Below are 16310 nucleotides of genomic sequence, written 5' to 3'. Positions count from 1 at the left end.
TTCACTGCTGCATTCTTTGTGTGTGAATTTGCTTTGAAGTGGAGTCTGTCTTTGGTTAGCTGATTACCCTAAAAGGAATAATTCTGTACTAACTCATTGGGTAGAGGACAGTGCCACCAAGTGGGCACAAAGAACATTTGCAGTTGTAGCTTCCTTCATAAGTTTTATACAGAATATATGTAAATACATTGCATGGGGTGGTATCAAGCCAGACAGTCCAAGAGGTTCCAGTTTTGATTCACGGGCGACAGTTTGGACCCTACAACTAGCCCGAGCACCCCAAGGCTGAGGGGAGAAAAGAATCGGAGTCTGGGCTCCCAGCCTGATTGATATCCAATTTCCTGTGCTGGAAGTGGGCCGAGGACACCCTCTACAGCTTGCAGAGGCTCACTGTCTAGACTAGCACAAGAAGAATGTGCACTTGGATGACATCCTGGAGGGTTACCAGCACATGTGGATCCATAACCCTAATGAGAGTTGGTGCCTTCAGGAGGCAAACTGATAGACAACTTATATTTATATGGTGCCTTTAATGTAGTAAAACGAACCAAGGTGTTTCATAGGAGCGCTTTCAAACAAAATGTTGACACCGAGCCACATAGGAGATATGAGGACAGGTGACCAAAAGCTTGGTCAAAGAGGTAGGTTTTAAGGAATGTCTTAAAGGAGGAGAGGGGCGGAGCAGCTTAGGAAGGGAAGCTTAGGGCCTAGACAGCTGAAGGCACAGCCGCCAATGGTGGAGCGATGAAAATCGGGAATGTGCAAGAGGCCAGAATTGGAGGAGCGCAGGGATCTTGGAGGGATGTAGGGCTGGAGGAGGTTACAGGGATAGGGAGGGGCGAGGCCCTGGAGGGATTTGAAAACAAGGATGAGAATTTTTAAAACTGAGGCGTTGCCGAACCGGGAGCCAATGTAGGTCAGCGAGCACAGGGGCGATGGGTGAACAGGACTTGGTGCGAGATCAGTGAATAAAGTAGCACTTCCACCCTGTGAAGGAAGTACCATTCAAGTTTTAATACCGGTGGGATAAATGGCAATTAGCTTTTCTGTTGCATCTCTTGGGAGTAATATGGGCAGAGTTGACCTTAAAAGAGTCATTCCATCTCAAGTCCAAAATGACTTTTTATTAATGATGGTTAAATTATAAAAATCTAACATCTTAAAGGGAGATTCAATACAAATCAGCAGAAAAAAATAATGAGGTATCAGAACAGGATACATTCTGACTTACTGTAAAGTTAACTTCCTTGTTAGCTCCACTAGATGCTAAATATTCTCAACAACAGCACAAGACATTATAGGGTGCATGTTCATACTAGCGATTTCTTGTAGTTTGATCTCAATTTTGACATTCTCGTTCAAGTGGGAATAAAAAGGTCACAGCCAATTGGCTGGCAGCTGTCTTTTCTTTGGGTTCTGCTTTAGATGTCCTGCTAAGAGTGCTTTTAACAAGCAGACCAAATCCACAAACTGACAACTGTAGCATGAAAATGAATAGAAAAATTGAGCTGTGGAACACAGCACAAACCCCCAATCAAAGTCTGCACCTGGGTTTGGATCCAGTTTGTACAAGTACGAAAAAACGTCCTTTATTCGAGGACTGTTGAGAGTTGCGCTTCAGTTCCTTGGAGTCTACACACTGCACTCTCAAACATAGTACTAAAAGAAAAGGCACAATTTAGATGCGTTTCATATTGAAATATTTATTACAGATTGTTAGTCAGATATACTAAATATAATAAAAATTGAAGTGCAGTGTGTAAAGTGAAATGATTGAAGGCACTATGACTTTAAAATAAAAATCTGAAATTATTCTCGGCTTTTGAAAAAACATACCACCCCATTTACACATTGCTGCACTCAACAGAACACTGTTAGAAAATTCAAAACATTACCCTCAGATTCCCCTCTCGCCCTGCTTTCCATTTCAATCCTCTGTTAATCTCTTCACCGAGCAGTGGGCAATGGTATGGCCCCCTCCTGCAGCTCTGGGGTTGGCTACTTACACTATAGTCGCAGGGAGTGGGTTCCATTTTTGCTGATTTTTTCCCCTTTACTTCCTTTCCCCCAATTGCATGACACCTAATCTGAGAATAGCAACACGTCATGAGGAGGGGGCGAGCAGGAAGAGGAGACGGACTATTTGGGTGCAAATCTCCGCAGGGGCTGGAATTCACACCAGCCTCTCATCACTCAGAAATACTGAACACAAAAATAACTTCATTTTCTTTTCCTTTCTGACAGCTAGTTGCAAACTAACATAGTATTAACAAATGAATCTTATTCACAAAAGCTTCAAAATAATCTAATTACATATTTGAAAACTTACATTGCAGAGTATGAATTTCTAGTAGCCTCAGTTATTACACACAGGTATACTGATTTTTTTTGCAGTTATTAGTCATTATGATGGCAAATCTACAATAAGCCATTTCTAGCATTTTATTGAGCCGATAATGTTCTTGTAACAATTCCTTGCTGGCCTTGCGGTTTACTTCTTTCTGCAGACATGTGTTCAAGGCGATCACTGTAAAATCCATTAAAATCTAACCTGCAATGGACAAACACAAAAGCAGTCAAACAGGTAAAATTACTGATATTAATAAAGAAAAATAAATAATCGTCACGCTCTGGAACTGCACATATGATCGCGAGGACATTCTTCTCAGCCCCATACTAAGTTACATTCTGGTTGGTGTGTGGTAATGTTGAAGCATCTCAAATCAAATCAAATCAACTTTTATTGTCATTGTTAGTGCACAAGTGCAGTACAACGAAATGTAGGCTTGCGGCTCCCGAGAGTGTACAATTTGGATTAGGACACTTAAACATTTCAACATACATTTGTACATATATATTGGCATAAATATGACCTTAATAAAGTGCATCGGCAGATGTGCAGGCTTTAGTGTTTATTTGTGGAGTTCAGTAGGATGACAGCCCTGGGAAAGAAGCTGTTCCTAAATCTGGTCGTACGGGTGCGAATGCATCTGTAGCGTCTTCCAGATGGTAGGAGGGCGAACAGACTGGCTGAGGTGGGTAGGGTCTTTGATGATGGACCGTGCCCTCCGTAGGCAGCGTTTCTGATATATATGTTCTATGGTCGGTAGCCGGGTGCCAGTAATGCGTTGGGCAGTTTTGACTACCCGCTGCAGGGCTTTCCGGTCATGGGAGCTACAGCTGCCGTACCATACCGTGATACAGTTTGTCAGGATGCTCTCTATAGTGCAGCGGTAGAAGTTAGAGAGGATCGGGGGTGACAGATTACATCCCTTCAGCCTCCTCAAGAAATATAGGCGCTGCTGGGCCTTCTTCACCAGAGAGGAGGTGTTGAGGGACCAGGAGAGGTCTTCCGTGATGTGGACTCCGAGGAACTTAAAGCTGGCCACCCTTTCCACCTCCGCCCCATTGATGTGGATGGGGGTGTGACTTCCGCCTTTGGACTTCCTGAAGTCCACGATTATTTCCTTTGTTTTCTTGGTGTTAAGGGCCAGGTTGTTGTCGGCGCACCACTTCACGAGATGCTGGACCTCCTCCCTGTAGGCTGACTCATTGTTGTTGGTGATCTGGCCTACTACCGTGGTGTCATCTGCAAACTTGATGGTGGTGTTGGAACCATTAACAGCCACACAGTCGTGGGTGAAGAGGGAGTAGAGGAGGGGGCTCAGCACACATCCTTGTGGGGCCCCCGTGTTCAGGGTCGGGGGGGGGGGGGGGGGGGAGGTGTGGTTACCTAATTTGACAGACTGGGGTCTGTTTGTTAGGAAGTCCAGGGTCCAGTTGCAGAGGGAAGTGTTCAGGCCAAGAGTTTGGAGTTTGGTGGCCAGCTTGTTGGGGACGATAGTGTTGAATGCTGAGCTGTAGTCTATAAACAACATTCTGATGTAGGTCTCCTTACCATCTAGGTGATTCAGTGCCGAGTGTAGAGCAGTTGTGATTGCATCCTCCGTTGATCTGTTTGCCCGATAGGCAAACTGGTGTTGGTCAAGGGAGGCAGGAACACTGGCTTTGATGTGGGCTAAGACCAGTCTCTCGAAACACTTCATTATGATGGGTGTGAGTGCGACAGGTCGATAGTCGTTCAGACACGTCACAGCCGCTTGTTTAGGCATTAGTATTAAATAACTGGATCAAAGTGACATTAACTATGGAACTTGGCAATTACATGCTTGTGCCCGACTTGTAGCCCGAGTTTCATGGGTTCAAAGTCCCAAATTGCTCGTCACTGTAGACAGTAAGTGTATTCATTTTTAACTCTGCCACTAGATGGCACACTGTGCTTTGGCAGGGCATCACGTGTGTGGAAAGCAAATTGCTGGTCTTGTTACAACAGAGCCTCTTTTATGTCCGTATTTTGATGTAGCGCCTAAAATATAAATAAGGAGATGCCTGCAGAGCATATAATGCCTTCCTTCTACCCAATAAAAAAGGCTGCACGCTAGCAAACACACTCATGAGGAAAAAAAGGGAGAGCTTGCCGATTTAAAGGGTATATATCAAAAGGATTAAATCAAAGATGCGCATTACTAATCTATCTTTCAAGGCTCCAAAATACATGCAGAACATCACTTTGAAGAGCCTACATGGTTTTCCCCAATTACCAACTTTGACTTCTCAATCACTGGTTTCACTTGCAGATCAGTATCTACCAGCATGTTTAGTCACTGGGAATTTCCTCAGGGTTCTCCGAGATCGACTGGAGTAACTCTGGTGGAAACTGGATATAAATGGGGATACTGAACTTATGGCGGCCAACCAGGATACCCGCCCTCCACCCACCCCTCCCTGTGAGAGCCTGTGTTTCCAAAAGGTTTCTCCGCAATTCACTATCATCTTTTATTGTCAAGCGTAGTTACATTTTCTCTGCTCTAACATGATTTATAAGTGAAGTGAGCAATATGATTCTGAAAGCCGAAGAGGTGGAGGTGTAACCAACTGGCTCTTCCCCGGATCCATTAACATTAGTCCTGTCCAAGGGGAAGCTTTTAGGTGACACTAACTGTGGCTATACCAGCTAGGCATCATCAGAGCTAAAGAACATCAGGCAAAGACAACAAAGCTGTGGGCAAAAGATGCCAAAAATGCTGCTTACACCGCACACAGGAAGAATCAAAGCACTGATCCAAAACCTTGCGCGGGTTCTGACAACAGTTTGAGAAACACAAATGGAGGGTAATGAGTTTAGCAATTAAAGGAGGTGAGGAATTTTTTCCCCCCCCAAAGAGTGGTTGAAATGTGGAATTCTCTGCCACAATCATTGTGAAGCCCATAGATTCTTTTAAAAAGGGAATTACACCTTTGCTTAAAAATAAGCACTATAAAAAGGAATGGGAGTGTGAGCAGGAGGGTGGGATTAGACTGAGTGGCTCACGTGCTGAAAAATACCAGGAAATATGGCCAGTTTCTGTGCTGTAACTTTCACAGAATCACAGAAACCCCACAGTGCAGATAGAGGCCATTTCGGCCCATCGAGCCTGCACCGACACATATCCCACCCAATCCCCGTAACCCCTACACATACCCCACCCTATCCCCGTAACCCCACGTATTTAATCCCCCTAACACTAAGGGTCAATTTATCATAGCCAATCAACCTAACCCGCACATCTTTGGACTGTGGGAGGAAACCGGAGCACCCGGAGGAAACCCACGCAAACACGGGGAGAATGTGCAAACTCCACACAGACAGTCACCCGAGGCCGGATTCGAACCCGGGTCCCTGGCGCTGTGAGGCAACAGTGCTAACCACTATGCCACCGTGCTTTCTATGATTCTATTAATTCCAAGCTAGAAGGAAGGAACTACGACGTTCACAAAACAAAACGCTTAGATAAAATGGTTAATCAGAAAAACAAAAATCATACACAGGCTCGATAGGCCAAAAGGCCCTTTATCATTTGATGAGACTGGCTGTAACTCATGTCTCTTGTATTTTATATGCAGAACAAATCAAACCAATTTGAATTCAGCACCAGCAGAAATTTGCAATTTTCAAAGGCTGTACATGGGAAGGAAACCGAGCCAGTGACTAACCTGTAAATGATGTTGATCATACTGTGCTCGCAGTCATTTGTGCTTGAAATACTTAATCTGTCCAGCAGATCAAGCAGATTGGAAGAGAAGTTGTTGTCAAATGTATGGATGGTACCCTCGAACCCAGATGTCAAATGCAGTGAATCTGCATGCTCTGCTACAAACTGTGAAAACAGCCAAGTTTTAGAAACTGGTCTGGGCAACAGTAGGAATAACATTTCTCACTGACCTTACGCTGAATCATTACCTTTTTGGTTTCTAATTCAGATATGAAGTGTCTACATACAACTTGGAGAAATTTAAAAGCTACAGAAATACATATATAAAAATTCAATGCTGGATAATAAAAACATTTCCCATTTTTGCTTCCAGTGTCTGCCGCAAGCACTCCCACATGCAGATGAAACTCTGCATTTCTCCCCCCCACTGTGTACCCTAATCCTGGTCTTAAAAGAACACACCTACTGCATTAGTGTGAATATTTCTATTTTCTACACCAGTCATCCAGTGATATTGCCAACTTGTACAAAATTGTTGGTAGCTTTTCTGTGGGTCTGTACTGATTTACAAAGAGGGCTGTGATTGCCAAATTAATTTCACAAAGAACCATTTCATTCCAGATGGGATGGATTTAAATTGCAGGTCCCAATGAAAAAGGGATTGTGTTCTTTTTAAACCACTGCAATAAACTACAGAAGCTAAATTTTACAAGAAAACTGTATTTTCAATACAAAATATTTGTTGTCAGTATATTGCCAAGGTCAGGATGTTGCCAAGAGTAAAAGGTATTCGACAGAATATTTGCCTTTTTGGTGAGCTTCTTCTTTTCAGTCTCTTCGGAGCGTTCCAACTGAGTTGGTGGACCCTTCATTGTACCATGTGCCAGTGTCAGACGCATCATCTCACCATCAATCTTTAGGCTTTGAGTAAACCGCTGAGAATATAACAAGGAAATTTAAAGCTATAGTATGCAGTACTTCAGAATCCTAAATAAATACAAAATATATGATGAGGTAGGGGACGGCAACTATTCATGAGACAACAATTCTGTTTCCCACAACCAGTCTGGCTTTGCTTAGGACCCAAGCTGAATACAATTAACAAATCTTGGACTTGCCATCATTTGGAAGTGTGCAATTTAATTAGGAACTAAAATAAAATGGAGTTGTGGAACATATTCCCATTTATGGAAAGTCAATTGCTGAGATTTGATTCTGATCTAATTGCACTTTTAACTCACTAATTGAGGCATGTGACATGTGTATTTTATATTTGATACATTTTAGTGTAGTTAGAATTGTACAAACTGACTAAGTGACTGACCTACTGACTAAGTGATGCCCTGAACTGGATGCTTGCATATGGAAAGCATCAGTTGGAAGCACTGGCCAGAATGAAAGTGACAAATGTTCTAGTTGTTGGTTAATTTCAATAGCTCTGTTGATTTCATGTTTGATTCAATGCTTATTTCCATATATAGCATCCGTTCATCCAAATTCCTCTAAAGAATAATTCATTGGATGACTTGATATGGTTTTTAAAAAGAGGAACAAATGATAGTGGAAGTGTAGCCTATATTTAGGGTAAAGAACTAGTTGTTGCTAAATCTTGTAATTCACAGCAGAGAAACATACCATTCAGCCAATCAAGTCTGTGCCAATGCTTTCCTCCACAAAAAATAGAAAGAAAAATCTTGTATTTATACAGCGCCTTTCATGACCTCAAGATGTCCCAAAGCACTTTACAGCCAATGAAGTACTTTTGAAGTGTAGTCACTATTGAAAGGTAGGAAATGTGGCAGCCAATGTGTGGACAGCAAACAGCACTGTGAAAATAACCGGATAATCTGTTTTGGTGATGTTGATTGAGGGATAAATATTGGCCAGGATACTGGGGAGAACTCCCTCGCTCTTCTTCGAAATAGTGCCATGGGATCTTTTACGTCTACCTGAGAGAGTAGACGGGGCCTCAGTTTAACATCTCATCCGAAAGACGGCACCGCCGACAGCGCAGCGCTCCCTCAGTAGTTTGGAATTTTTCTTCTGTCCAAAATTGAAAAATTTAAGACAAAGCTCCATTCAGCCTGTTAAAGAATGTTGATAAGTAATATTTTGGGTTGAAACACCTCATATTATTTGGGATAATTTACACTTTAATTTAGGATGGATGCAATAGGCTTTTCAAATGGAATTTGGTAATTGAAGGGTGAATCTTTGTAACCTCCATCCTTGATGTATATAGGATACTTTAAAATCTCCAAAATGTAAATGGGAGAGAAAGCTGCAGCAGCTGTTTAACCTTTAATATGATCGTATAAAAATATGTACATCTCCATTAGGCAAGAGCTAGACAGGTAATGTGCATTTTTCTACCCTGTAATACTGAAGCAGAATTAGAACTAGTGTTACTGCGAGTGAACTAAATATTCGTAATCAACCTCGTTAGATCATTTGGTTTTGGCACAAAATTACAAATCATAAAGGCTAAAATTGTAGATGGGTTCTGAGGTTTAAATTCAACCAAGTGCCAGCACTTGTGCCATTTACCAAAGATTAGGGAATGTGTAGAGCACAAGTTGTGTTTCAAATGCACAGTAATTGGAATCATGTATTGCATGCAACTAATTTAAGCAGCGTCAGTTTTAACCCTTTCATTTTTTACCTTCCTCGTTAAATTTCAAAAGCGTGCACATCGTTTTTACTACAGAATAGCCAGAAGAGCAGACATTCTGGGAAATTTGTATAATACTGTGCATTAAAATGAAGTGGTCATATGGAACTATAGACCATTTCCATACTCCGCATTCTTTTGAATAAATCAGAACTTGGATACTTTTGAGAACTGTTGTAGAATTTAAACTACAAAAAGTGTTAACAGAGAGGCAGCACTGACTAATTCAGTCAAAGTTTGCCCAGTAGCTGAGCAATAACCACCAGGAAGTCCTAGCTTTGACATTCACTCAGCGCTAACTTAGCCGCTGGCTGCTGGGACGCTGGTTCAGGCACAACAATTTGCCTTAGTGCCTCCAGGTTCAGGAGTGAAAAACGGGCCAGTGCTGCTGCTCCAGAACGGTATTCAGACACTGACTTGAAATGAGCTTGTGTGGGCATCGGGGAAGGGTAGGACGGGGTTTGGCTATGATGCCTCTTGTGGTCAAATAATCCACAGGCGTTCACTGTGAATAGTGACCATGTAGATGAGTTACCCGAGTTACACGGAACAAGACTCCAACAAGGAGTCAATAACTTCAAAAGAAATGGGGAGGAGGTGAAAAAATGGGCAAGGGAAGCAAGGGAGAACGTGGCAAGTGAGAGAGGAGGGAGGAACAAATGGTAACAGTTGTAACTTGATGACTGCAAGAGTCACAAAAAAAAGCCTAGCCACCCTTTGAGGTGCAGCATATACACTGATTCACCATCAAACCTATGGGTTCTCCTGGATTAATATCCAAGATTAGATCCAGTCATTGGAATGCTTTTCATTAATAAGCATCTATCTATCTATATAATTTATAGAATCAGAAAGCTGATTTCTTGATATTTTCACCAGTACTGACCTACCAAGAGGCAACAAATAAACTAATTCCCCATTTTTCTTTGCTCCAATCGGTTTGTACATCAGGTGAACACACATGAACATTAAACAAATATTTTATGAAAAGTAATTGAAAAGCCCCCCCCCCAAATATGGACTGAAACTTAAAATAGTCATAACTACAGAAATGGGCTTGTCATGAATCGCAACTTCTGCAAGAAGCAACTCAGGAAGTACTACTGAATGGCCAGCTGAGGGCGCCGTCCGAGGAGTATAAACACTCGGGCGTGGGCCCAACTTGGCCAGAGACAATCTGGAAACAGGAAGCTAGTGACTACTAACTAGACCTCCATGTTTTGTTACAAGTTGATTAAAGCCTTGCTTTATGTACAACCAAGTGCGTCGTGAGTCGTTATTACGTCAGGGCTTACCTGCATACAGTTGGTAAACATGACACACACGGACATAAGTTTTGAGAAGATCTTCAGCAGCACTGTATTGGTCAACATACAGTCCTTCATACAGTTGTCCAGAAAACTGGTATGATAACTCAAAAGCTCATCAATGTTGGATGCCTAACAAAGTACCAAAGAATGTCATAAATTATGAAAGGTGCTGGTTCGCCCAAGAAACTTCGCACATGAACTTCAGTTAAATACTGCATGGCTGGATTCTGATTGGAGATGTGGGGAGGAGTGCTGAATGTCATCCATAATTTAAACTTGCAAAAACATGCTGCTCAGGTTATAAGAAGCTTCACTTATAGACACTAAACTGAACTGTTAACTTCATAAGCTCCTACATTTTGTTTAACAGGTGCGTGCAAAGACTTTGTGCGAGGCTCTCCCAATCGGCCGTGAATGATTGGCGGAAACCTCGACTAGACCACGTGAACGGTTTCTGACTATCTTCTGTCGAAGTTACAGTGGCCAATCGGGAGATCCGCTAACGTTTGTTTCGATAGGCCTGAATTCCACCTCTCCCCGCCCCCAAATATACAGCTGTTTCTTTCAGTGTTAATTCAGCATGCAAATTCAGTGATGCCCAATGTCAATGTCCACCTTTGGTCTTCTAGTGACCAGTTGATAGAGCTAAATTATCTTCATGCCTAGAACCAGATAGATAGCAGTTAAATCCATACCTTGCTCCTGATCAAAAAATTAGCTTCACAGGTCATAACTAAGACTAATGATTTATCATTTACAACCCATCATGGCAAGCATGATTTTGTTTCAGAGTGGCCTGACCTTTAATCATACAGAGGGAGAGAGCAGCAGAAGTCAGGATTGGGAGCCGGGTGTGAAAGAGCAATGGACACCATTACAAAATTCAGGCACTGGGAGGGAGAAAGGAACAGTGTCCATTTGAGAGAGGGTCGCCTCCCCGACCCCCTTGATCTGACAAACTGCCTTCTTGCCCAGATGAACTGACCGAGCAGCAACGCAAATGGCTGCAATATAGTGGAGGCGGAACACAGGGAGGCCAGGAGCAGCGGTTCAGCCCTGGATCTCGAGGAGTGTAACTTTTGCAATTTTACCCACAAATTTACCAAGATTTTAAGCAAAACTTCCAGCGTCAAATAACTTGCCTAATCAGAACTCATCACCTACTGTATAAAGAAATAAAAGTTAAGTATTTGAAAGGGAATTAAATCCATAACTGGTGAATGCATGCGGGATAGCTTCTTGTTTGGTATTACAGGAAACTTTGTGCTATCCGGTACCCACGGGACCGAGCTGCTGCCGTTCCCTCAAAACTGCCGGACACTCCAGAGTTAATGTTGAGAGATACGGAGATTATCTCCGTATCTGACAACAAACACTGTTGCTTAGCAACAGCTTCTAAACACTCGGGTGTGGCTGCAAGCCTCTAGCTAAAGCTGTTGCTATAGCTACAGACCTTGCAGAGCTTGACTGTTCAAATAAAGCAAAGAAAACAAACAAAAAGAATAAAAAACGGCTCCTGATTTTTGCCGGTGGCTCCAGATTGCCGGATAGTTCACCTCCGGATAGCACAAAGTTTCCTGTAATACGTTCGACACAAGGACAATATTATTGTTTTACCCTCTTCATATGTTTGTGAGCAGCTGCAACTATGCGAAGTAGCATGCCTAAGCAGCATCAAGCAACTCTCTCACACTGGTTGTACTTGTTTTAGAAACAAAGCTATTTCCAGATGAGCAGTTGCATCGCAGACTACACTTGATCCTGAATTGATCGAAGCCAGTCTGGATTGGCTGTGATGCAACTGCAAGCTGATTTGAGTTCCAGGAATTCACACTGGCGGAAGACATTCGTGCTATAGGTATGGCACCTTTCTGGTTGTTGATGCTGCTTTCTGGGCATTCACATATGCCTAGCGGTTTTTATTTTCAGTGGGGCAAATCAAATTTCAAAATCCTTTTGTGGTGCGAACGGCACAGAACAGGAACCGTCCTGTACTCTGGGCACCACAAGTCAATTTCCTTCCCTCAGTCTGTCCTGTATAAATCACCCTCTCTTGGCACAGCATAAGCACAGCTGCCATTTTAATCATGCTTTGTGTGAGCGAAAGAAAAGCTGGGTGCGAGTCACCAATTACACTGGGCCAAACTTAGAGAGGCCTGCAGTCACACAATGGGAACCAAGGTTCTAAGCCACGTCCTGGGCAGAAGTCACATTGCTTTAAGTGTGAACCGCACTAATATTTTAAAACTGGGGAATGGAGTTTGGCAAACTGAGTGACCCCAACTGTACATACAAAATATCGTTAACCCAAACTTTTCCATTCTTATCACCATCCAAAATAACATCCTGTTTGGGGAGAACTAAAAGAAATAGGGCAATGACAGAGTTCTAACGAACATAACAATCAAAAGCATTACGTTCAATGTGAAAACATTCAAGATAAATCTCTACTTCAAATACTTCCATTTATAAATATTAACAGAATACACTATAGCCACTATTAACAAAAGCATAAATAACTATGAAATCTTGTCTTTAAATGTTTTAATAACTACCATAAGACTACATGACAAAAATATGGTTAGCACACATTTTGATTTAATTATCTGTCTCTACAGTAATGTCTTCCACATTTAGGTTATGATTTCCTTAGTATTTTTTCCATTAATGCCAAAAGGTTTATGTGAGGGTAGCAAGTAGGGAAAAAACAAAACATATTCAGTGTATTCATTAAAGCTAAATGCTTTTAACAGCAGGTAATTTATATTTGCTTAATGTAATTTAGCTCATGATTATAACTGAAAAGAAATGCTGAGCTAATCTTTTCCATATTGACTAAGTTAAACGTTGCACAGCACCAAGTACAGAAACGACAGTCCGGGAGACATTAAACTTAAGTTCTGTAATATTTTGTACATTAGAGCAAAATATTAGGCAAAAGTGAGGTATCATTAGATTTCTGTAAATTGTTTTCCAGCTAATTTGAAGTTTTTCATTACTTACGGATTTTAGATTGTTTTCCATAATGTGCCAATTCGGCTCCATAACCTCAAACATCATGTAGTACTGAATGTTCTGCACAAAATTCAGCATTCGCTGTCTCAAAGCAAAAGCAGCAGCAAACCTAAAGGATAAAGCAACATTGATGGTGAACTTGTGGAATCTGAGCCATTAAAACCCTATAAATAAAATCTACAGGCTAGGGCCAGAAAGGTGACAAGTTAAGAAGATTGTTTCTTTCCATAATTATAATTCCTTACACGATTTATGTACCAATTTTTGTCTCAAAGTTAAAATGGCTTTTTTTCCCCCACATTCTCTTCCTCATAAAAGTTAAGTCCAGAGTCTAACATCCTTGTAAAAAGGAAGAGTTACCTGAAACTACAGGAAACTTTCTGATATCCGGCACTGACGGGACCTAGCTGGTGCCGTAACATCAGAAGTGCCGGACATACCAGAGTTAATGTTTAAACATACAGAACTGAGAAGCTCCGTGTGAATCAACAAACTCTGTTGCTTATCAACAGCTTCAAAACAATTGGCTGCAGCTGCAAGCGTCTGTAGCTGAAGCTGTTGCTATAGCTACAGACCTTGCAGTGCTTGACTGGGGAAAAAAAAAGCAACGAGAACTAAAAAAACATATAGAAAATGGCTCCTGATTTTTGCCGTTAGATCGAGTATTCCGGACATATAACCTCCGGATAAACCAAAGTTTCCTGTATAACATCTAAGTGGAGTGAACCTTGGCTTAGCAGTAGCATTCCTAGTTGAGCCAGAAGCCTATGGGTTTGAGTCCCACTCCAGCCAGTCTCGGCGAGGAGAGACAAGAGCTCTGGTCTCTGAATACTGGGCTGACATCCAGCAGGGATACTCGTGTCCAATGGGAGTGGAGTGGTTGTACCACCCCCTCCCCCCCCACCATCATAGCCCAGAGCTCCGTCATCCAAATACTGGATTAATATCTAGCATGGCACTCGCATCCGATGGGAACTGAGTGGCGACCCCCATCCCCCACTTTGAATCTAACCGGTTCTCCTGGTCTGGAGTTGAGTCAGTCTAATGACCTGTCCATGTAAGAAGGGACTTAGTTATTGTGGTAAACCACTGTTTGTATTCCTGTTTGTCCTGTTTGTATTCCACTGTGTACATGCCTGGACATGCCTCGGCTGACTCCTCCCACAGGTCCTAGTATAAAAGGTGACTGCTCCCCAGCCCTTGTATCCTGGACCGGTTGACCACTCGAGGCAGACCTCCATTCTGTTGTTAATAAAAGCCTTTAGTTACTCTTCTAACTCTCAGTCTTTTATGAGTAATTGATAGCGCATCAATTTTATTAACAACATTTTTATAATGGAGAAGATCCTCACACCAGCATGCCTGGACTTAGATCATCGGGAGGCGGACTCATCCACCAAGTTTACTCACTGGCTTAAGTGTTTCGAAAAATTCCTGACCGCCTCCGAAGCAATCAAATCGGACGAGGACAAACTGGATGTCCTGACCTCCAAAGTGAACCACCGAGTGTACTCGGTCATCCAAGACGCGACCTCGTACGCGGATGCTATCAAGCTCAAGGACCAGTACACGCGCCCAGTGAACGAAGTGTACGCCAGGCACCTCCTGGGGAGTCGTAAACAACAACCTGGGGAATCGACCGTGGAATACCTTCAGGCACTGTCTGTGCTTGGCCAGGCCTGTGGTTGTAAGGATGTAAAGGCCGCCGTGTACACAGAGGAACTTATCCGGGACGCTTTTGTAGCGGGTCACAGATCCAATTACACACGACAGCGACTGTTGGAGCAGAGTAACCTCGACCTCAACAAGGCCTCTGAACTCGCACTATCGTTGGATGCAGCCTACCAGGGCATGGATGCCTACTCCTCTGCACCGTGGACGCCGCGGGGAATGACAGCCTGGGACACGGTAGGACCACCTCATAGCGCCGTGCCACCCCAGCCACACCCCAACAACGGCCCAACTACCGCAGCAGTGTCCCAAGGCCAGACAGCAGTGCCCCAAGGCCAGAAATGCTACTTCTGTGGCCAGGCAAAACACCCCAGAGCGCGCTGCCCGGCGAAAAACGCGATCTGCTCGGGCTGCGGGAAGAAGGGACACTACGCTAGCGTCTGCAGGGCCAAAGCCACCCCGAACCCCAGCAGCGCCGCGTGTGGGCCATGCGGGCTGCCATTTTGGACCTCCCCGGCCGTGTGCGAATCACCAGTACAGCAGCCATTTTGGACGCCTCCAGCCACATGGGGATCATGGACGCCGCCATCTTGGACGACAGCCGGGACGCAGCAGGCCCCCGACACCGCCTCATCTGATACCCGCAGCGACACACCGACCCCTACGCTGGCATCCGTTACACTGGACCAAGCGAGACCGCACCAACTGGCCAGTTCCACAATGGACATTAAGGTAAATGGTCACGATACAATCTGCCTTTTTGACTCTGGGAGCACGGAGAGCTTCATCCACCCCGACACGGTGCGGCGTTGCTCTCTCCCAGTCCTGCCTGCGCAACAGCGGATTTCTATGGCCTCCGAGTCCCAGTCGGCGGACATCGGCGGCTACTGCGTGGTGACACTCGTAGTAGACGGGACCGTGTACGATCATTTTAAACTTCTGGTCCTGCCTGACCTCTGCGCTGCCGTCCTGCTGGGGTTAGATTTTCAGTGCCACCTTAAAAGTGTTACGATGGCGTACGGTGGACCCCTACCCCCACTCACAGTCCGCAGCCAGCAGCTTCCAAATTGCCCGCCGCGCACCAGGTGCAACCTCTCCACACTCAGAGTCACCCCCCCACCACTGTTTGCTAACCTCACCCCCGACTGTAAGCCCATCGCCACAAAGAGCAGGCGATACAGTGCCGGGGACAGGGTTTTCATTAAAACCGAAGTGGAGCGGCTCCTGAAAGAAGGGATTATTGAGGGCAGCACCAGCCCCTGGCGAGCCCAGGTTGTGGTCGTTAAGACCAGCGAGAAGCAGCGCCTGGTCATCGACTACAGCCAGACAATAAATCGCTACACCTTGCTGGACGCCTACCCACTCCCCCGTATAGCTGATATGGTCAACCAGATCGCGCAGTACCGCGTCTTCTCGACCATTGACCTGAAATCAGCGTACCACCAGCTCCCCATCCGCCCTGAGGACCGCCAGTACACTGCCTTTGAGGCAAACGGCCGCCTCTATCACTTCCTTAGGGTTCCCTTTGGCGTCACCAACGGGGTCTCCGTCTTCCAAAGGGAGATGGACCGGATGGTAGATCAAAATGCGTTGCAGGCCACTTTCCCATAT

At 44.1% G+C, this 16310-nt stretch overlaps 1 protein-coding gene across 5 annotated transcripts in view; it reads right to left on the bottom strand.

Moving 5' to 3' along the window:
• Window positions 1–1104: 1104 nt before the first annotated feature.
• tubgcp2 (tubulin gamma complex component 2) overlaps window positions 1105–16310 on the bottom strand; it is a 52963-nt gene continuing 37757 nt past the window's right edge. For 3 of the 5 annotated variants that reach the window (XM_085970422.1, XM_085970424.1, XM_085970423.1), the window contains exons 14-18: window positions 13017–13137; window positions 9999–10142; window positions 6839–6967; window positions 6034–6197; window positions 1684–2551 (exon numbers count right to left, since the gene is read on the bottom strand). In XM_085970422.1, the coding sequence (XP_085826548.1) occupies window positions 2443–2551; window positions 6034–6197; window positions 6839–6967; window positions 9999–10142; window positions 13017–13137 (667 nt within the window). In that variant the 3' untranslated portion in view covers window positions 1684–2442. Of the gene's footprint in view, window positions 1660–1683; window positions 2552–6033; window positions 6198–6838; window positions 6968–7981; window positions 8117–9998; window positions 10143–13016; window positions 13138–16310 lie in introns of those variants that run through there. The other 2 variants (XR_015074195.1, XR_015074196.1) reach the window with 2 other exon arrangements.

Source organism: Somniosus microcephalus, chromosome 29 (genome assembly GCF_052327205.1).
Source record: "Somniosus microcephalus isolate GS21.2 chromosome 29, FLI_Smic_1.0, whole genome shotgun sequence".
Lineage (NCBI taxonomy): Eukaryota > Metazoa > Chordata > Chondrichthyes > Squaliformes > Somniosidae > Somniosus > Somniosus microcephalus.
The sequence above is the reverse complement of the archived record's forward strand: the minus strand, read 5'-3'. Positions and strand labels throughout refer to the sequence as shown.